This window comes from Pseudopipra pipra, chromosome 8 (assembly GCF_036250125.1).
Source record: "Pseudopipra pipra isolate bDixPip1 chromosome 8, bDixPip1.hap1, whole genome shotgun sequence".
Taxonomy (NCBI): Eukaryota; Metazoa; Chordata; class Aves; order Passeriformes; family Pipridae; genus Pseudopipra; species Pseudopipra pipra.
The window spans coordinates 23,568,666-23,584,568 of NC_087556.1; the positions used below are offsets into that span (position 1 = coordinate 23,568,666).

At 46.6% G+C, this 15,903-nt stretch overlaps 1 protein-coding gene across 2 annotated transcripts in view; it reads left to right on the forward strand.

The window, feature by feature from the left end:
• FBXW4 (F-box and WD repeat domain containing 4) overlaps positions 1-15,484 on the forward strand; it is a 60,491-nt gene extending 45,007 nt beyond the window's left edge. Inside the window, exons 6-9 of one of the 2 annotated variants that reach the window (XM_064663122.1) lie at positions 883-948; positions 14,035-14,175; positions 14,332-14,473; positions 14,721-15,484. In XM_064663122.1, the coding sequence (XP_064519192.1) occupies positions 883-948; positions 14,035-14,175; positions 14,332-14,473; positions 14,721-14,837 (466 nt within the window). In that variant the 3' untranslated portion in view covers positions 14,838-15,484. The remainder of the gene's footprint in view (positions 1-882; positions 949-14,034; positions 14,176-14,331; positions 14,474-14,720) is intronic. The other variant, XM_064663123.1, reaches the window with a different exon arrangement.
• Positions 15,485-15,903: the final 419 nt, after the last annotated feature.

A 15,903-nucleotide genomic window follows, 5' to 3' on the forward strand; every position in this document is an offset into this window, starting at 1 on the left:
AATGTGGCCTTGTGAGAGGTCATTTATAGCTTACCTAGAAATCCTTGTAAGAGCTGCTTTCTCTTATTTGGACTGAGGATAGGAAGTTGGCACAGAACAAGCAGTGTGGTTTGGAGAACCATAGCACCCACATTCCTGATGCTTGATTTTAAGGATTTGTTCCTGTCTTGTGAACTAGTTTGAAGCCAGTGGCTGTTAAGTGACCTCTGGAGCCAGCGTACGCAACAGGGACATAGCATCGCCTAGAGGACTTTGGAATGGACACTGCTGGAGAGTGTGAACTGAGCCAAAAATTGCTGCAGGAGAGCTGTGACGCCTCTAACAGAGGGTGCTTGAGCACTGGGGACAGCAACCTGATCCAGCTTTGAAATTGGCCCTGCTTTGAGCAGGCTGGACCAAAGACCTCTATTGTGTGATTCTTTAGACCTGTAATGCTGCAGCCAATTCATGATTGTGCTCAAAAGTTGTCAACAAACAGAAGAAAGGTGTGAAGTAGGAAGTAACTGGGAATTTTCCATGGGATCTTTCTGCAGCTTACAGCACTGATAGCGTATGAAACATGCTGAGTACTGTACTGACTTGTTTGAAGATGTCATTGCAATTTATGGCTGTTACTGTCAGGTTTTCCTACAAATGCGTCTTTGTGTCCTGCCAATTCTCTGCAGTTGTGACCTGCTGCATCTGGGAAGCTCAGCTCCTAAGAGCTCTGGAGCACCTCTGCTGCTGCCTGTCCCTTGTGAAATGTTGTGGGACGTGCTGAGATAGTCTTGAACTAGAATTCGAAGTCTGTCTTGTAACCTGTTTTCTGTCTTGCTCATGCACTGTTTCTTCAGAACATGAGGATTAGTAAGTGGTTTTTGTTTGCTTGTTTTCTTTAAACAGCTCATTTGTGACGGGGACAGCCTGCTGTGGACACACCTCACCTCTGAGAATCTGGGACCTTGAGAGGTGAGTGAGCTTCCAGGTTACAGGAAGGGACTTGAGGAGAAAAGTGAATAACAATGAGAAATGCGACATTGGAAATGCTGCAAAATCATTCCTTTAGTTCATGTAGGCAAGGGATGTTTAAACTTGAGATTTGTGACAGAGTGGGGGACAGAACAAACTGGTATGGAAAGGTGTATATGGTTCTGGTTCAGTAGGGAGCAACTTGACTTTTCTTCCCAGCTTTTCCAGTTGATGGCACAGCCATCATGATTTCTTCCCATTACCCCTGTACAGTCAGAATATACCCATTACACCTTCCTTTTCATCTGTCTCTGATGCCTCAGCCTGAGCCAGAGGTGTGAGGAAGGTGATACCTATTCTCCCATCACCCCCTACTCTGTCGTGCTCAGAACCAGAGGCAAACACAGGCTCTACAGTCATCTTGTCTTGGCTGGCAATTCTGGTAGCTCAGAGAGGTGAGGTGTGGGCAGGTTATCTGTGGAAGTGACTTAGGCATGTTGTCTTCTCTCTGTCGTAATAAACACTGAGGAGGTTAATTGCTGTGGCCTCGGATTTGGGGCCTTTGAGTAGTTCCTTTTTGGGGAAGTGCTGACCTTAACAACTGGGGAAATGTTGATCTCAAATCTTGACGTGAGACTCAACTGCTGACAAATTTGAAACTCTCAGCCTGGGGGTCTTTGTGTGGTGATGGACAGGTAGCAAATATTTGGCAGGATTATTGGAAAGGCAGCTCAGCTTTCCAGGACTGGTATGCTCTGGGTAGGAGTGGCACAGCACAGATTATCCAAAGGAGTGCCGTGAGGATTGAGGTGAGCAATGGCAGAAAGGGCCTGAGGGGTGTGAGCAGAGCTGTATTTGGGGAGAGGAGGTGGAGGAGGATTGGTGCAGGTCTCAGGACAAGTCTGAGACCAAATGCCTTCTAATCTATAGTTTAAATAGATTAGGTTATCTAAGTCAGCTGTATCAAATACAAATTTAAACCAGTTGTTTTTTCTCTGAAGTAACAAAATTACTTTGCAAACATGCATCCTACAAAGGATAGTGTGGAGCGGGGAAGAGAGCGCCCAGTGCACTGAGCTAATGGTGCATGATTCTTAGTGACCCAGTCCAATAGTGCTTTGGAGTATCCAGAAAGATGGAGGCTGTGCTGTGATACCCCTGCCCATCAAGTCTTCTGGCTGATCTTGAATAGAGGCATCTGCCAGCAGTGAGGAGATGGGCAACCCTCTCCCTCCTGCCCCAGCTGTTCTGACAGCCATTCCCAGGGAAGCCTGAAGAGATAATAAAGCTGTGTAGAAAATAGGATTAAGGTAATGAACAAGCACAACGGAGTTTGATCTTTCAATAACGTAAAAGCCTGAGTGACAGGCAAATAAAAAAGCCAAGGCAACCTAGGCCACTGGGCCTCTGTTGCAATGGCTGGAGTGTCAAACTTATTTTTCCCTCTTCACCTGTCACAGCTGGAATGCACCATGCCACTGGGTCTTTTCCTCTCCAGGGACCTCTGTGAGCTGGTGGACTCATCAGCATGTGCAGGGCAGGAGACTGAATAGGGAGCATGGCTGGGAAACTATCACGTGAAGCTTGATGTGATCATTCATAGCGAGGGAGTACAGAGCTATCCTTCTGAGTCTTGCCTCTCCATAAACTGTTCTTCTTCCCAGCAGAACTTTTGATCCATTTTCAAAGGCTCCGGTGGCTGCCAGAAGCAATCTCACAGGAAATGCTATCTCTTCCTTTGAGGCTTTTGCATGTTATCTACCTGGTCAGACTCCAGAAGTGAGAGTGTGGCATGAAAACTTGAAATCTTAGAGGAACTCAGGACTTAAAAACTCATTCTGTGCCCAATGTGTCCTAATAACATCTGGCAGACAGAGCCAAGCTCTCTGAGTTTGCTGCTTACCCCTTCCTTGTGGTCACAAAGGCCCAGAGGTTGACCCATAGAGGCTGAACATGGCAAGGACATGATCTCTAAGTGCAGAATGTGGGTAACTTCTGTCAAAAAAATTATGCAAGGTAGAATGATGCTTAAGACGTGTTCTTTAAAATCCTTAGCACCACTGAGATGTTTAGTACTGTCTGCAATCAGTTAGTTCAGTTAGCTGGGTTTTCTCTGCATCAGGGGGTGTGTAAGTAACAGTGCAGCAGTTTCAATGCCATTCTCTTCTCTTGAGATAGGTGGTCTCTTTTCCCCAACAGCTGAGAGCTGGAACATACTACAAAAGGATTTAAAGCTTAAATAACCTTTTGTGTACTGATCATCTTAGTTCCATGCCAGATAAGTCCTTGGCTGGTGTTTGTACCTGTTGGTCATGGTATGTTTCGTTTTTATGACCTTCGCTGTTCCCTGACCCTGGGGCAGCCATTCTCATCCCTCCAATAGGAAGGGGATAATATCTTCACCTGTAAATATGTCCTGTGCTTTGAAAAGGGCTTGGTTGGGTTTGACATCGAGGAAATTTTTAGTGGGGAAAGGAAATGCCTCTTGCTGCATCCCACCCCCACAACTGTCTTTCATTTCTGACTCTGCTGAGATGATGGCGTTGGATCAAAGCCACAACAGGCAGCAACAAGCAATTGTCAAGGGGAGTCTAAAGCAGGGGGATGACTGCGTAATGCCAAGACACTGTCTCTGATGGCTGGAATTCCAGATGCTGCTACACCTGGCCCTTTCTCCTGTAATGAAGGAGGATTTAGGTTTTTTTCTTATGCTTTTGAAGCTGGCTAGCTGCACCTCTGGAGGACATCTCTCATCCCACAGATGCTGCATTGTGCCATCTGATTGCTTCTAGATGTGGGGAAGTTGCTGTGCACTTATTCCCACTCAGGATCAAGGTGTGTGTGTGGAAGGCAGCTGTGAGTAACTTCATTGATTAGAGGCCTGCACGGAAAAGGAGAGTGATGAGCAGTGGATACTAACCTGTGTCCTTTCATGAAGTGTCAGGCCTTGCTGACTCCTTGGCCTCTTGCAAGTCCCATTGCCTCTCTGTCAGTGAGGGACATGATGGCAGCTGCCCCTCTTACAGGTCAGGTACCTTTCTTTGCTCCCCTTTGCCTTTCTCTATTCTGACTTTCCTATCTCATTTGCCAGTGTGAGTGTGTGGCTCAGCAGAATAGCCACTTAATGGCATGCAAGAGAAAAGGAAACTTTATTCAGATCCTCCTCTTCTTTCTCTTTCTATCACCTTTGGGAGTTTAAACTCCTTGGAAGAGGAGGGTGATGCACCACTGGGGACAGCTCCAAGGCCAGCATTTGTTGTTTGCCTGTGGAGAACTGTTGCTTCCCCCCTTACTGGGGTGGTCTGCATGTCATTAGGTGACAAATGCCCCTGCCTCAAGGATCCTTCTCCATAAGGTAGGATACTCCAGAGGTCTCTTTGCAGCATCTCTTGGAGCTATTCTGTCAAGCCTGATATTTGAGGTGGACCAGTGATCTGTCTGGCATGGTAGTCCTCATGCTGTGAACATTTTGAATGCACAAATCCTACAGTGTTCTTTCCTGTGACATGACATGACAGATGCAGGGCATGAGAGCTGTTGTGAAAACTGAACCAAAGTTAGCTGTGCCCTGCAAGCCACCCAGATCCTCTACCTTTTAAATATCCAGTCTTTGTCCAACTCCTCCCCCCTTTTGAAAGCATTTTTGGCAGAGTGGTTTTTTGCTTTTTTTTTTTTTTTAAGAACCCTCTAATTTCTTGTTCGGTTTTCTCCCTCTCCTGAGCCCTTTGAAAGTGGCTTTATGCCGTCACTGACACCAAACTGACACTTTGCGTTTCCCCACTTCTTATCCCTTTATGGCAACAGATGTTGAAATTTTGTATCCCTTTTATCTGTCCCTCTTTGCCCTCTTCCTGTAATTAGGTTTCCCTTGTTAGCAGTACAAAGTGGCCCGGTTTGCTGCCTGGCCTTTTGAGCCATTGTGTCTGAGCACATTTTTTTCCTCCTCTTTCGGAAGAGTTCCTTCCCCCTTAAGTAATAGGCAGGGTGTGGGCCAAAGCTGTGTCTTTTTCTTGTTTCTTTGTTCTCCATTTATCTCTGCCACCTTTTTCAAAGAGATGGTGGAAAAAAAATAGAGAGTGCATGGAAGGGGAAGATACAGAGTTGCATTTCTTGACTGTCAGGCCCCTTGCTTTTCAGGTGTTCAAAGCAGGTGCTTTGATGTCTACAAGTTTTGGGAAGGTGGGAGGTAGAGGATTCATGAGAGTGGCTTGGGAGTAGATGAGAAGGCAGATTCAGGTGTATGGCTGGTGCCCTCAGCAGAGGGCTGGGGAAGAGTCTCAGGGTAGCCAGGCAGCTGCTGAGCATGTTAGTAATCTGTTTTGCCTGTAGTGCTATTGCATTGTCCTCTTTCTTTCCAAGAGCCAGCATGAGCATTACCATCATAAGCAGCTGGCTGAAGTTTGCTAACATGCTGCTGCTTGATCTCTAGTATATGCTTCCATGGGCCCCTTGATGAGTCACATCTGTCTATGGCATGGGGGGGGACAACAGGAATTGGTTGCTATCTTTCAAATTCCAGCATATGTTGATCTGCATCCATTTTGGGGGCTCTTCAGAGCCTATTGAGTTAACGTGAACAATTTTCCACAAATAGGGAGAGCTTGAAGACTTGGGCTCCCTGTACTGTTCTTAAACAGCAAGTGTAACTTGACAGTGGCAGTATATAGCACTGAACACCCTGGTCAGCTGATCACTACTGATGCTTTCATGTTAAAATCCAGTCCTTCTTGACTTTCCATCCTGTCATGCTGAGATTTTTTGATTATGTGGAAGTAGACAAGTAAAATGAGAATCTGCAGGTGTAGTTCTTGATTATAAACCTTGCTAAATGTTTTCCATAAAAGCTTTTATTGTAGAAGCTTGACTGAAGATATACAAGCAGACTTCTTAGCATTATGTTCTAAAATAAATTCTGTAGAAGAGCTTTCTCTCCACAGCCTTGAACTCCAAGGTTTATACAGGTTTGACACCCTCTACATAACAAAAGGAGCAAATGGGTTCAGAACTGGAGTTGCTAGATTGAAAGGAAAGGTAACTGACTCCAAGAAGTGTGGGGAGTCTGTTTCACCCAGGCATTTAAAATGGATTTGTCCAGTCACAGAGAAGTGGTCGCATATGTCTGGTAACAGGAGAGACAACCAATAGCAAATATTATCCTGGTTCTGATAACAGTTTCACAGGATTTGGGGAGCAGAAGATTAATAATAGCATGCTGTAGATGTGGAATACTCTCTCCTGCCCTGCGTTTCTATAGATTCACATGCCAGGCATCTTTTTTTGCCAAGGAAACTCTTCCAGGTTTTGTGGGAAAGAGGCTCCCTACTCCTTTCAGGCTTGGGTTTCTTTCTCAGCATCTCTGTCTTGGCTGAACACAGTTTTAAATCACAACAACCAGTCCAAACCTTGTCCAACAGTGAGCTAAATGGCTTTCTGGGATGTGCTTACATCGAGTGCAAATGTGTGCCTTCTACTGCTTCCACTCACTGCAGTAGGGTGATCCACAGGTAGTGCCCTTCCTCAAGTGGCTGCTCATTCTCTTTTCCTTGAGGCTCTCTTCCTTTTTTCTTGTTGTGCTGTTTCCTCAGCCTATCCACAGATTTCTTTGGTTACTCTTTTTAAAGCATCATATAAGTGATATTCCCACTTATATATCTTTCTTCCTGAATTTCAAAGGAAAAAGGGTTGGTGAAGTGACAGACTGGGGTCTGTCATAAGGGAATTTTTGTCTTCAGGCAAACCCTTTCTCGGCCTGTTCGTATTAAATCAGGAACAACAACTGTCTTTGGATTTCCAATCTGGTCCATGGGAACCATTCCCTCTGCAGTGAGGTAGGTAGAATGGAGAGTCTGGATGTAGATCTGTGGAAAGGGAAAAGCAGGTCCTTCTTCAAGCTGGCAATCCCACTTGCGACTTGAGCAGCAAGACTAATGCAGACAAGTCTCCTGTCTTTGGGAATAAATTAATCATTTGATAAGGCAGAAGGAATTTTCTACCCCAATTCAGCAGCTTTGAAATGTAGGTTTTGATTCACTTGCTCTCTGAGACCTTGGATGTCATTGGAGGCAGGATACCAGGCCTATAGCCTGAGCCACTTCTGGAGAAAGCTTGCTGCTGCAGGGAGCCTCTTAAGTAGTGGTCTCTTGGATGACTGTCCCTTGTAGAAGATGCTGTGTTCAGAGCTCAGTCTTGCCTGTGCAATATATTCCCATGGTATGCATATGTTCTCAAAACCTGTTGGGGCCTTGTGGTTCTTTACTGATTTCTGTTTGGGGTTTGTTTTTTGACACTGTGTTTCTGAACTCTCTCACATAAGCTGGGCATCTTCTGTCTTCCTTTTGTTAAGAGAGCTCTGGTGCTTCTTAGCATAAATGTAAGGCCATTGTAAGAGGAAGAACATACAGATGTTTACCTTATCTCCCCATGGCAGTCTTGGCCCTGTTTCACTACAGGGAAGCACAAGGCCAGCTCCTGCCCTTTGGATGTGTGCAGTCCAGGGCATGCTGTGGCCTTTGCACTCTTGTTGAGGCGTATTTATGACAACTTTACAAGGCCCTGAACAATCAGAGAGCGTGGGTGGGGGCTGGACACTCCAAGCGCATCAATCAGTTTCATCCCTCTGAGCCAAAGCAAAAGTAATCTTTATTTTTCCCTGGGTTGAGAGAGAATCAACAGAGGCAAGAGAGAAGAATGGGAAGGAGTGAATGAGGAACCCCCTCTGCCACTGGCTAGTGGTAGCTCATTTAAAGAGGTGGCTTTGTTTTGATTTAGACTCTCCATTTTTTTTTGTCTCCCCACCAAAGGAGACCTGCAGAGCTCTGTCCAGAAAGGGAGCAATACAGCCGCCTGTTCCCACACAAGTGGGGCAAAAGGCTTTGAGAATTCCCTGCTTCTTTTGCTCGCCTCCCTCTTTTTCTCTTCCTCCAAGAAATCACAGTTTGAGAGAACTCCCCCCTATTCCTCCTGTTGGAAAGAAAGACAGAGAAGACATTCTTGAAATTCTTTGCAGAGAAAAGGGGTTAAATGTCTGAATTTGGGGGTCACCATGTTATACAAATTGCAATCTAATCGTTTTTACAAGAACACACGTGTGCTAAGAAAAGGAGCCATGGACAAGAAAGAAAAGGGGATAGACAACCTTTTTTGTCCTATCTTCTTTTTTTTTCCACCCAAGGTTTTGGACTATTGTCATGTCCTGTCTCTCTCCCCTCCTCACCCCCGAGAGGGAGAACATTGGTTTTATAGTTAAATTGGTTCGTAAAGCAGAAGGGCTTGGTGCCATTTCTGTTTGTTTTCCCAAATAAAAGCCCCAGCAGGGTCTCTTTTGCACCGTTGTGGCTTTATTTGAAGAAACTGGCTTTTTCCCATAGCCCAGCGTGTCAGTTTATCCTCTGAACTTAACCTTACGGGAACCCGAACAACAAAAACTCACAGGGTCCCAGAGCTGGAAAGGTAAAGAAATTGTATCTTTTTATTGGACCATTTAAAACGTGTGTGGGCCAATTCAGAGAAAGCAGAAGAAAAGAAGGCAAAACTCCCTCTTCTGTCTCTCCCCCAACACAGTCTCAGACCGTCGTTGGTGTCATTACCCCCTACTGCCTCGAGTTCCTCCAGTTGCACTGAAGAATTAGAGAGAGGCATTTCTCCTGAAAATCACTTTTAACAGCATCTCTGAGCCATTTTTGAGGTGCTCCCTCAAAATTCCCCAAGCCAATCCCACACCTCCCTGCAGGAATTAGTAGCCTGGTCTAAATGCAGGCTATTCTATGAAGAATAACTGTGCCAAGGATCTATGCTTCTTCCTCTGTACATTACAGATGTTGTTTGATCATGCCTTTCCCTTCTTAGCATAAGTTGCTGTGCGTCCCTTCACTGCCTCAGCTGCTGTTGCAAAGCACCTGGAAGAGACGAGAGCTCAGCTCTTCCCTTTGGTTTTGGTGCACTCTCCAAATTGGTTGACAGAAATTGTGCAAATGCCGTTCCCCAGATAATTATTTTTAAATGGATTTGATTTGTTTTCTTTTCTCTGGTGGATACTCAAATCAAATATCCCAGTGTTTATAACTTTTTACACTTCTTTTTAAAAGTATATGATTTCCACCTTTCTTGTTGCAAGTAGTTATTGGGGCTAAAATATTGGTTTAGAGCTCCATTTGGTTTCTGAATAGTCATCTGCTTATATGCAATGGATTATCCTCTTTGGTGGATGATCACGGTTCGCAGGTGAGGTTTCCAGAGCAAATGACTATGTTCTCAATTTTGCACATCTGTTTTCAGCAGATGTTCTGAATTCAGCAGTTTCCTATAATTTGTGTATTTGTATAATATCAATTCTAGTGAATCAGGGTCACCAGAAAGGGAGGGTAGGGAGAAAAGTGTTTATTGTTTCATCCCAGCTTTTGGAGTGTTGTTCTTGTGTGTTGGGGACATCTGGACAAGACCTGCAGCAAATGGTCAGGGTACAGGGAGGCAGGTGTAGACTTCTTTTGGACTTCTAACCATCAGGAAAATCCTGAGCTTTTACAGTCACACAAATGATCGCGGTGGCTCAGGAGGCTGTATATGACTTTTAACTTTGTGACAGCAACATTCCAGGGATTATCTGGAAACTAACCATCTGAGCTCTGCCATGACTGATCCTATTTTGTCTCCGTATTAGTGGACTGAGAAGGAATAGAACTTGAAGCTGTTTTTGAAAAGAAGAACAAGAACTTAAAGAAACCAGCCTGCTTCTTCCCTTCATTAGTAGTTCACTTTGCTTCCAGGCAAGAAGGCTCCTGTCTTCTGGAGGTATCAGAATAGCAATGCTAATGGCTAGATTTCCAGCGTGGAAAGAAAAGAATGAAATGTGGAAATCCTGAAAAAATAGCTTTTTTTAAAAGTAATTTCTTAAAGTCTTGTTTTCTGAAGAACATGGAAATTGATGGAGATGGATCAAAGAATTCTCTATAGTGTCTGAACAAAATGGCTTTCATTTTTTGACTTCTCAGTTTGATACATTTCCCGGGCACACAGACTTTGTTTTAACATTTTATTCTATCAGCGAGAAGTCCAGAGCCTGTCCCTAGCTTTCCTGTGCTAGGGACAAAATGGGCTGCTGGATTTCCTCTGGCTCTGATCCTTGTGAGCTGGTACCAGAGTATTGCCAATATTATTTTGGTGTGTATAGATGCTTAACAGGAAGTAGGAAGAATTAGGAATATCTGTGAGACTCCTCAGTGCTGGAGGCCTACCTGCAGGCACTGCGTTGGCCCAGGTAGTTTGTGGTTAAAGTGCTGAGACTGAGAGCTCTGGCTCTAGACTGGTCTCTCTGGGAAACCTACACTGTCACATTTGTGATTCTGCCTCACAGAGCTCCACTGGTGCAGAGGTGTTTCTGTTGGTGTCACCTAGCACTGGGACTGAACCTGGGCACTATCTGGCTGAGGTTGTTCAGTACAGAAAACAAACAAAGCTCCTACCATATGCACAGGCAACTACCTGGCTTGCCTGGAAAAGGCCTGGGAGTGAAACAGCCTCTACTTGATACTGCTGGAGGGCCATGGCATGGTGCGGAGGTGGTGTGAACCTTCCATGCTCGATCTTCACTGATGTTTCCTGACTAACCTTCATGGCCCCTAACAAGGAGGGGGCCTCTGAAGGGCTGAGGATCAGCCACCTGGGTTTTGAAAGGTGTTTGGGAGAAAAAGGGACCACAAAGGAAAGGAGAAGGCTGTTTCCTGCTGTGTTTGGCCAGTGCTGTTGATCTCTGTGAGCTGATAAATGAAGTTCAAGATAGTGGTGACATCTCTTTCTGTCCCTCATGGAGAAGGTGTCTTCTGTCCATTTAAGCTGTTAGAAACCACTGGCGATGTGCTGCTGCTTTTCAGTTGCCCATTCATGGGTTATCTCGATCCTTTATGGGTTATTAAGGATTAGGTGTGGATTTTGCTCCCTAGGAAGTGAAAACTTTTGGGGTCTGGGGTTTGAGGGCAGGAAGTATTTGGGATAACAAAGACTGCATAATTTGTGGGCACTAACTTGTGATCCCAAGGCTGGAAGAGCTGTGGTGGCAGGGAGTTCGCTTCTCAGCATGGGATTAGCATGTCTGTGTATGCTGCTGGCTCGTAGAGCTAGTCTGGCATGGTGGTAGCTGGTCCAGAGACACCTTAGTCTGCTGAAAATCATGTTGAAAATACTAATCGTGTTCTGCTTCTTTATCACCTTAAGTATGTCCCTGCTAGAACACTTGGGTGTTTTGGTTTGTGTGCCCAGTGTACAGCACAGCAGAATTTTTCCCTGGTGTCAGATGGTAAGTGCTTCACTGTAGCAAATAATACCTTGTTTCTGTGAACTGCTGAGGGCTGCTGCATCCACGGGCTCCACCTCGCAGCTGAGAGCTGCTTTGGCTGACTTGTTCTTGGGGCAGGAGAAGTGCACAAATCAACAGACCAGCAATGTAATGTTTAATTTGCTGCAGTAACATGAAAGTATCTGTGCTCCTTCCCTGCCTACAGAGAAAAGTTAATAGTTTTTTTCCCCTCCCTTTTTTTCCACCTTTTCTTTGATTTTTGTTGCCTAGGATGGAAAGGGAAGTGGAGGGAGGAAAACCGGTGTGACTCTGCTGGGATGCTTAGAGTACCAGTGCAGTGAGGTGTGGAGGCATGGAGGAACACTTGGAGTGAGGCACCTGGGTGGTGTTTAGTGCTGCACAGGAAGCTATGAAAGCAGGAATGCTCAGAACACCAGTCCAGGGGCTACCCTGCAAAACCCAAAAAAAAAGACAGCAGAATGCCAAAGTGGGGAGGGAGGGGTCCAAGCTGCTGGTGCTGCCTAGGGTTTGCTGGGGTAGCTCATCTCTGTGAGTGACTCTTTGCTCCTGCGTGAGCAACTGGCAGAGGACTCTGCCAGTTGAGCTGTCTGGTCCCTTATGCAACTCACAGGTAGTCCAAGGATTCTTGTCTAGGAGAACAGCTGACTCCTCCTCATACCTCTGCTGCATTGTCTTGCAACTCTGGGCCACACATATAACTTGTAGGAAGAAGAGGTTTTGCAGAAGACTTGAGAAGGGCTGTGTGCGTGTCCATCTGTCCTGCTGGCTTTGCAGAACTGCAGATGGAGGGGATTTGTGTGCTTGGAGGGGCAGGGGAGTGCCAGAGCTCAGAGATACGTATCCATGTCTCACTCCATGGTGGATCTGAGGACCTATCTGTGCCAACCAAGCTCCACAGCTCTTGCTCCCGGTGTTGGCACCACAAGTGCTTCAACCTCTCAACCCACAAACAGGTGCAGAGTTGCTGCTGGGTTAGTTTGCAAGTAACATTCCAAGGGTTAATGTATTGTGAGAAGGTTGCAAAGGGCTGAAGCCTGGAATCCCCTCGATCCCTTGCCTGGAGAAACACAAAGTCCAATAAGCCAGCACCCCTGGATTCGTGTTGGGGGGAATTAATTCATGCACTTGATGTTAAAGCTTGTCCGAGAGGTTTGCAGGGGGGGCCATTGCTAGGGCTGGTTGGCCTCTCTAAATGGTTGCTAGGGCCCTGGCATCAAGGGCCAATGTAGCTGCCCACAGCCACGGTCACGGAGGGAATTACACAGCCACAAAGAAATTGTTATTCTACATAATCTGCTCTTTGGAGAGTGACTGTGGGGAAACAGGCTGGCCCCAGCATGCCGCCAGCTCTGTGATCATAGAAGCGTGCTGGCTGCAAAGATCGGCCAGGGCTCGCCTTCTGATCTGGGGACACCAGGGCTCGAGGCGCTAATCTGCTTTATCAGCGATTTCTCTCTCCTGACACAAAGGTGTTTACTTGTTTTAACATCTCCCAGGACTCTATTTCTCCTTTTGTGTGGTCTTTATCCCCCGACGAGGGCTTTAGCCCAGATTACAGACAGAATTAAGGCATTTGGCGATGTGCCTCAGAACTGTGTGATGCTGGATCAAGGAGCAGAAAGTAACAAAATAATGGAGGGAGATGCTGGGAGTGACCCCACTGCGGGATCTGTGCTGTCGGCTTTCAGGATTGCTTCATTGTCCTGAGAACCAAGAGCCTGTTGGAGAGGGGTGGCCGTGCGGCAGAGTTTGAAAAGCAGGTGCTTCAAGGTTTATTGTGTCCAGCATTTTTGATGTAGATGGTGTGAGGAGGAGGAGGAGGAAGAAAAGGAGGTCTTGCAATAGGTGGCTATTTCAAGCAGCTGGGTAGATTGTCCCCTCCATTCCCAAGAGTCTGTCATGGCTGGGTGTTGCTGCCTGCTGGGGCAGGTGCAGTGATACTGGGAATGGGCTGTGTCATGTGCCTGATGCAATTTCATATGGTCCTGGGAAGGGGCTCAAGCTTTTTCTTGCACGTGGTGAGCTGCTGGTTCTGCACATGAACAAGCAGCAGAGTGATACCTCCACAAAGCACCCAGCACAGAGCTTCATGGAGGTCTTGCTTTTGCTCTTTCACTGCAAGCAAGGAATTTAAAAGGAGGAAAGGGTCAAAAAACCCCAAACATCTAGCCTTTGGAAGGTCATCTCCAGAGCCACTTTTGGGTAGTTGCTCTTCACCTGTCGCATTCAGCCCCAGATATTATGTTTGCAGAATGCAATGTAACTAGAGGGGATTGAGGAGAGCAGCCACGGCAGACTGGGTTGGGAGAGTCTGATTTGTCTGTGGATCTGAGCTGTGTGTCAAAGATACAGGGAAATACCCCAGTGAGCAGTATTTTGAAGGATAGAGTATGGGACAGGATTGACCAGGTAAGTGGCTCTTGCAGATTATCTGTAGTTTGACTAAGTTGAGAACTGTCTTCTCTAGAAACAGAGCCCCATAATTCAGAATACCGGTCACTTCTCCCAAGGAAAATGATCTCATTCTGCTGGGGGTCAGTTCCTTGCCTTTTTCTCTTAGAGCTGTGACTCCAGCTGGTCACCCTTCATGACAGTTAGTGGCCCAAATGGTAGCAGAAGCTGGTGGTAGGAGAGGAAAACTGTGCAGGCTTTTGTATTCTGTTGAATCACAGAAATGAGATCTAGAAGACTTCTGTGGTACCATTTGTGCTCTGGCTAGCTGAATTGGAAGAGCTCTTTGCTCTGAATGACTCTTTCCCGGTTGTGTTTCATTGCAGTGGTCAGCTGTTGACCTGTTTAGGGACCGACTTCCACCGTGGAGCTGGAGTCCTTGATGTCTTCTACGAAACACCCTCCCTTCTCCTTTCTTGTGGGTATGACACCTACATCCGCTACTGGGACATACGGACCAGCACCAGGTGAGCCAGCCTGCTGCCACCTGAGGCCCTCGTGAGGCTCCTGGACTTCCCTTGTGTAGTGTCTGGGAACTCGACTGTTGCCAAATTAGCTCTTTCGGGCAAATTGGGTGGAGGAGTAGAGACTCAGTGCCACTCTGGTTTGTGTTGCCTTTGCAGGAAGTGCGTCCAGGAGTGGGAAGAGCCCCATGACAGTGCCCTGTACTGCATAAGGAGTGATAAGAACCATATGATTGCCAGTGGCTCTTCTTACTACGGCGTGGTGCGCCTCTGGGACAAGCGACAGACTCAGTGCCTGCAGGTGAGTGCTGGCTGGAGGCTGGGCAGCAGCAGAGCTGTTCTCTGGCAGCCCAATGCCCATGTGTCTTTGCAAAAAGAGAGAGGGGCTGCTGGGCCATCCTTGGGGTGAGCCCACTGTGGGGAACCTAACCTATATATGCAGGGAAAACCTGCTTCTCTCAGGCATCTCAGCCTTGGATCTGTAACACCTGCTAGGGTCTTTAGGCTGACCTCTTCTCTGAAAGGTTGATTCTCCTGTTTTCTTGCAGAGCTTTCACCTGTCTTCACCCACCAGCAGCCCAGTATACTGCCTCCGTTTCAGTACCACCCACCTATATGCTGCCCTGGCATCAGCACTGCACGTCCTGGACTTCACGGCCCCCTGAGGGGCACCACAGCTGCTTCTGGTCACCCCAATGCAGCAGAGCTGACACTCAGCTCAGGGAATTGCAGGGCAGGAGAGGTGAGAATGGCCCACAAGGCTTCTGAAGGGACTTTTTTGCCGGACAGAAAGCTATAATGAAGACTGCACAAAAGGGTCAAACTTTCTCAACCTCACCTGCCTGTTAGTGGAAATAAATGGCCAACTGTCCTCTACCCTTTTTATTTTGTGCAAGTTAGGGTTTGTTTTATTAACTGTGTTACTTTTTTTCTTTTTTTGCCCTCTTACTTTTCCTGTGGATACAGTCTTTGGAGGGCAAGTTGAGCCAGAATGCCCTATCAGCTGTGTGCGCTGGTCAGGCTGAGATCAGCCAAGCTCTGAGCCATTTGAAGCAAGTCTAGGCTATGTGTGGGGTGGACTGATTTGGTGGAAGGGAAAGGTCCCTGGACTGGGGCCCACCTTTCTCGTGCACTTTCTCTCCTGACAGCTGCTTGTGTTGTCCTTCACAGCCAAGAGTAACAACTGAGCTAAAAGGCAGAGCCAGCCCTGCTTTCAGTGTGTGCCTCCCCAAGCTGGCTGTAAGGTCAGGCTGTGCACTCGGCAGGGCTGAAATGGTCATGTTTTGCTAAATAAAACTGAAGGGAAACAAAAGAGATGTATATTTTGTTTCAAGTTCCAAAAGGGCTGCAACATTACCTGCTGACTGCAGGGGCCTGGCTGTGTAGGGGAGATTGGGTTAAGGTAGGTTAGAAGCTGTCTGATAGAGCTCTCTCCCTGGCTAGACCCTGTGACACTGCTACATTGAAGGTATTCCTGGGATTTTGGATTACCTGTCACTTTTCAAACAAGAATTCAAAAAGTAGGATCTGTGACTCATTTGCTGCCTGCATAATGAAGCAGCAAAACAGACTAGTGCAAACACCTGGATGTGATTTACTGGGATCCTGTAAACACATTCAAGTGGGCTCTGCTCCTTTTTGTGTCATCCTTTTGAACCCAACTTGGGTCTCTGAACAACCATAGCTTTCAGTGTGCTCTGTGCTGTCTGCATGGGTGTGAATGAATGTGCT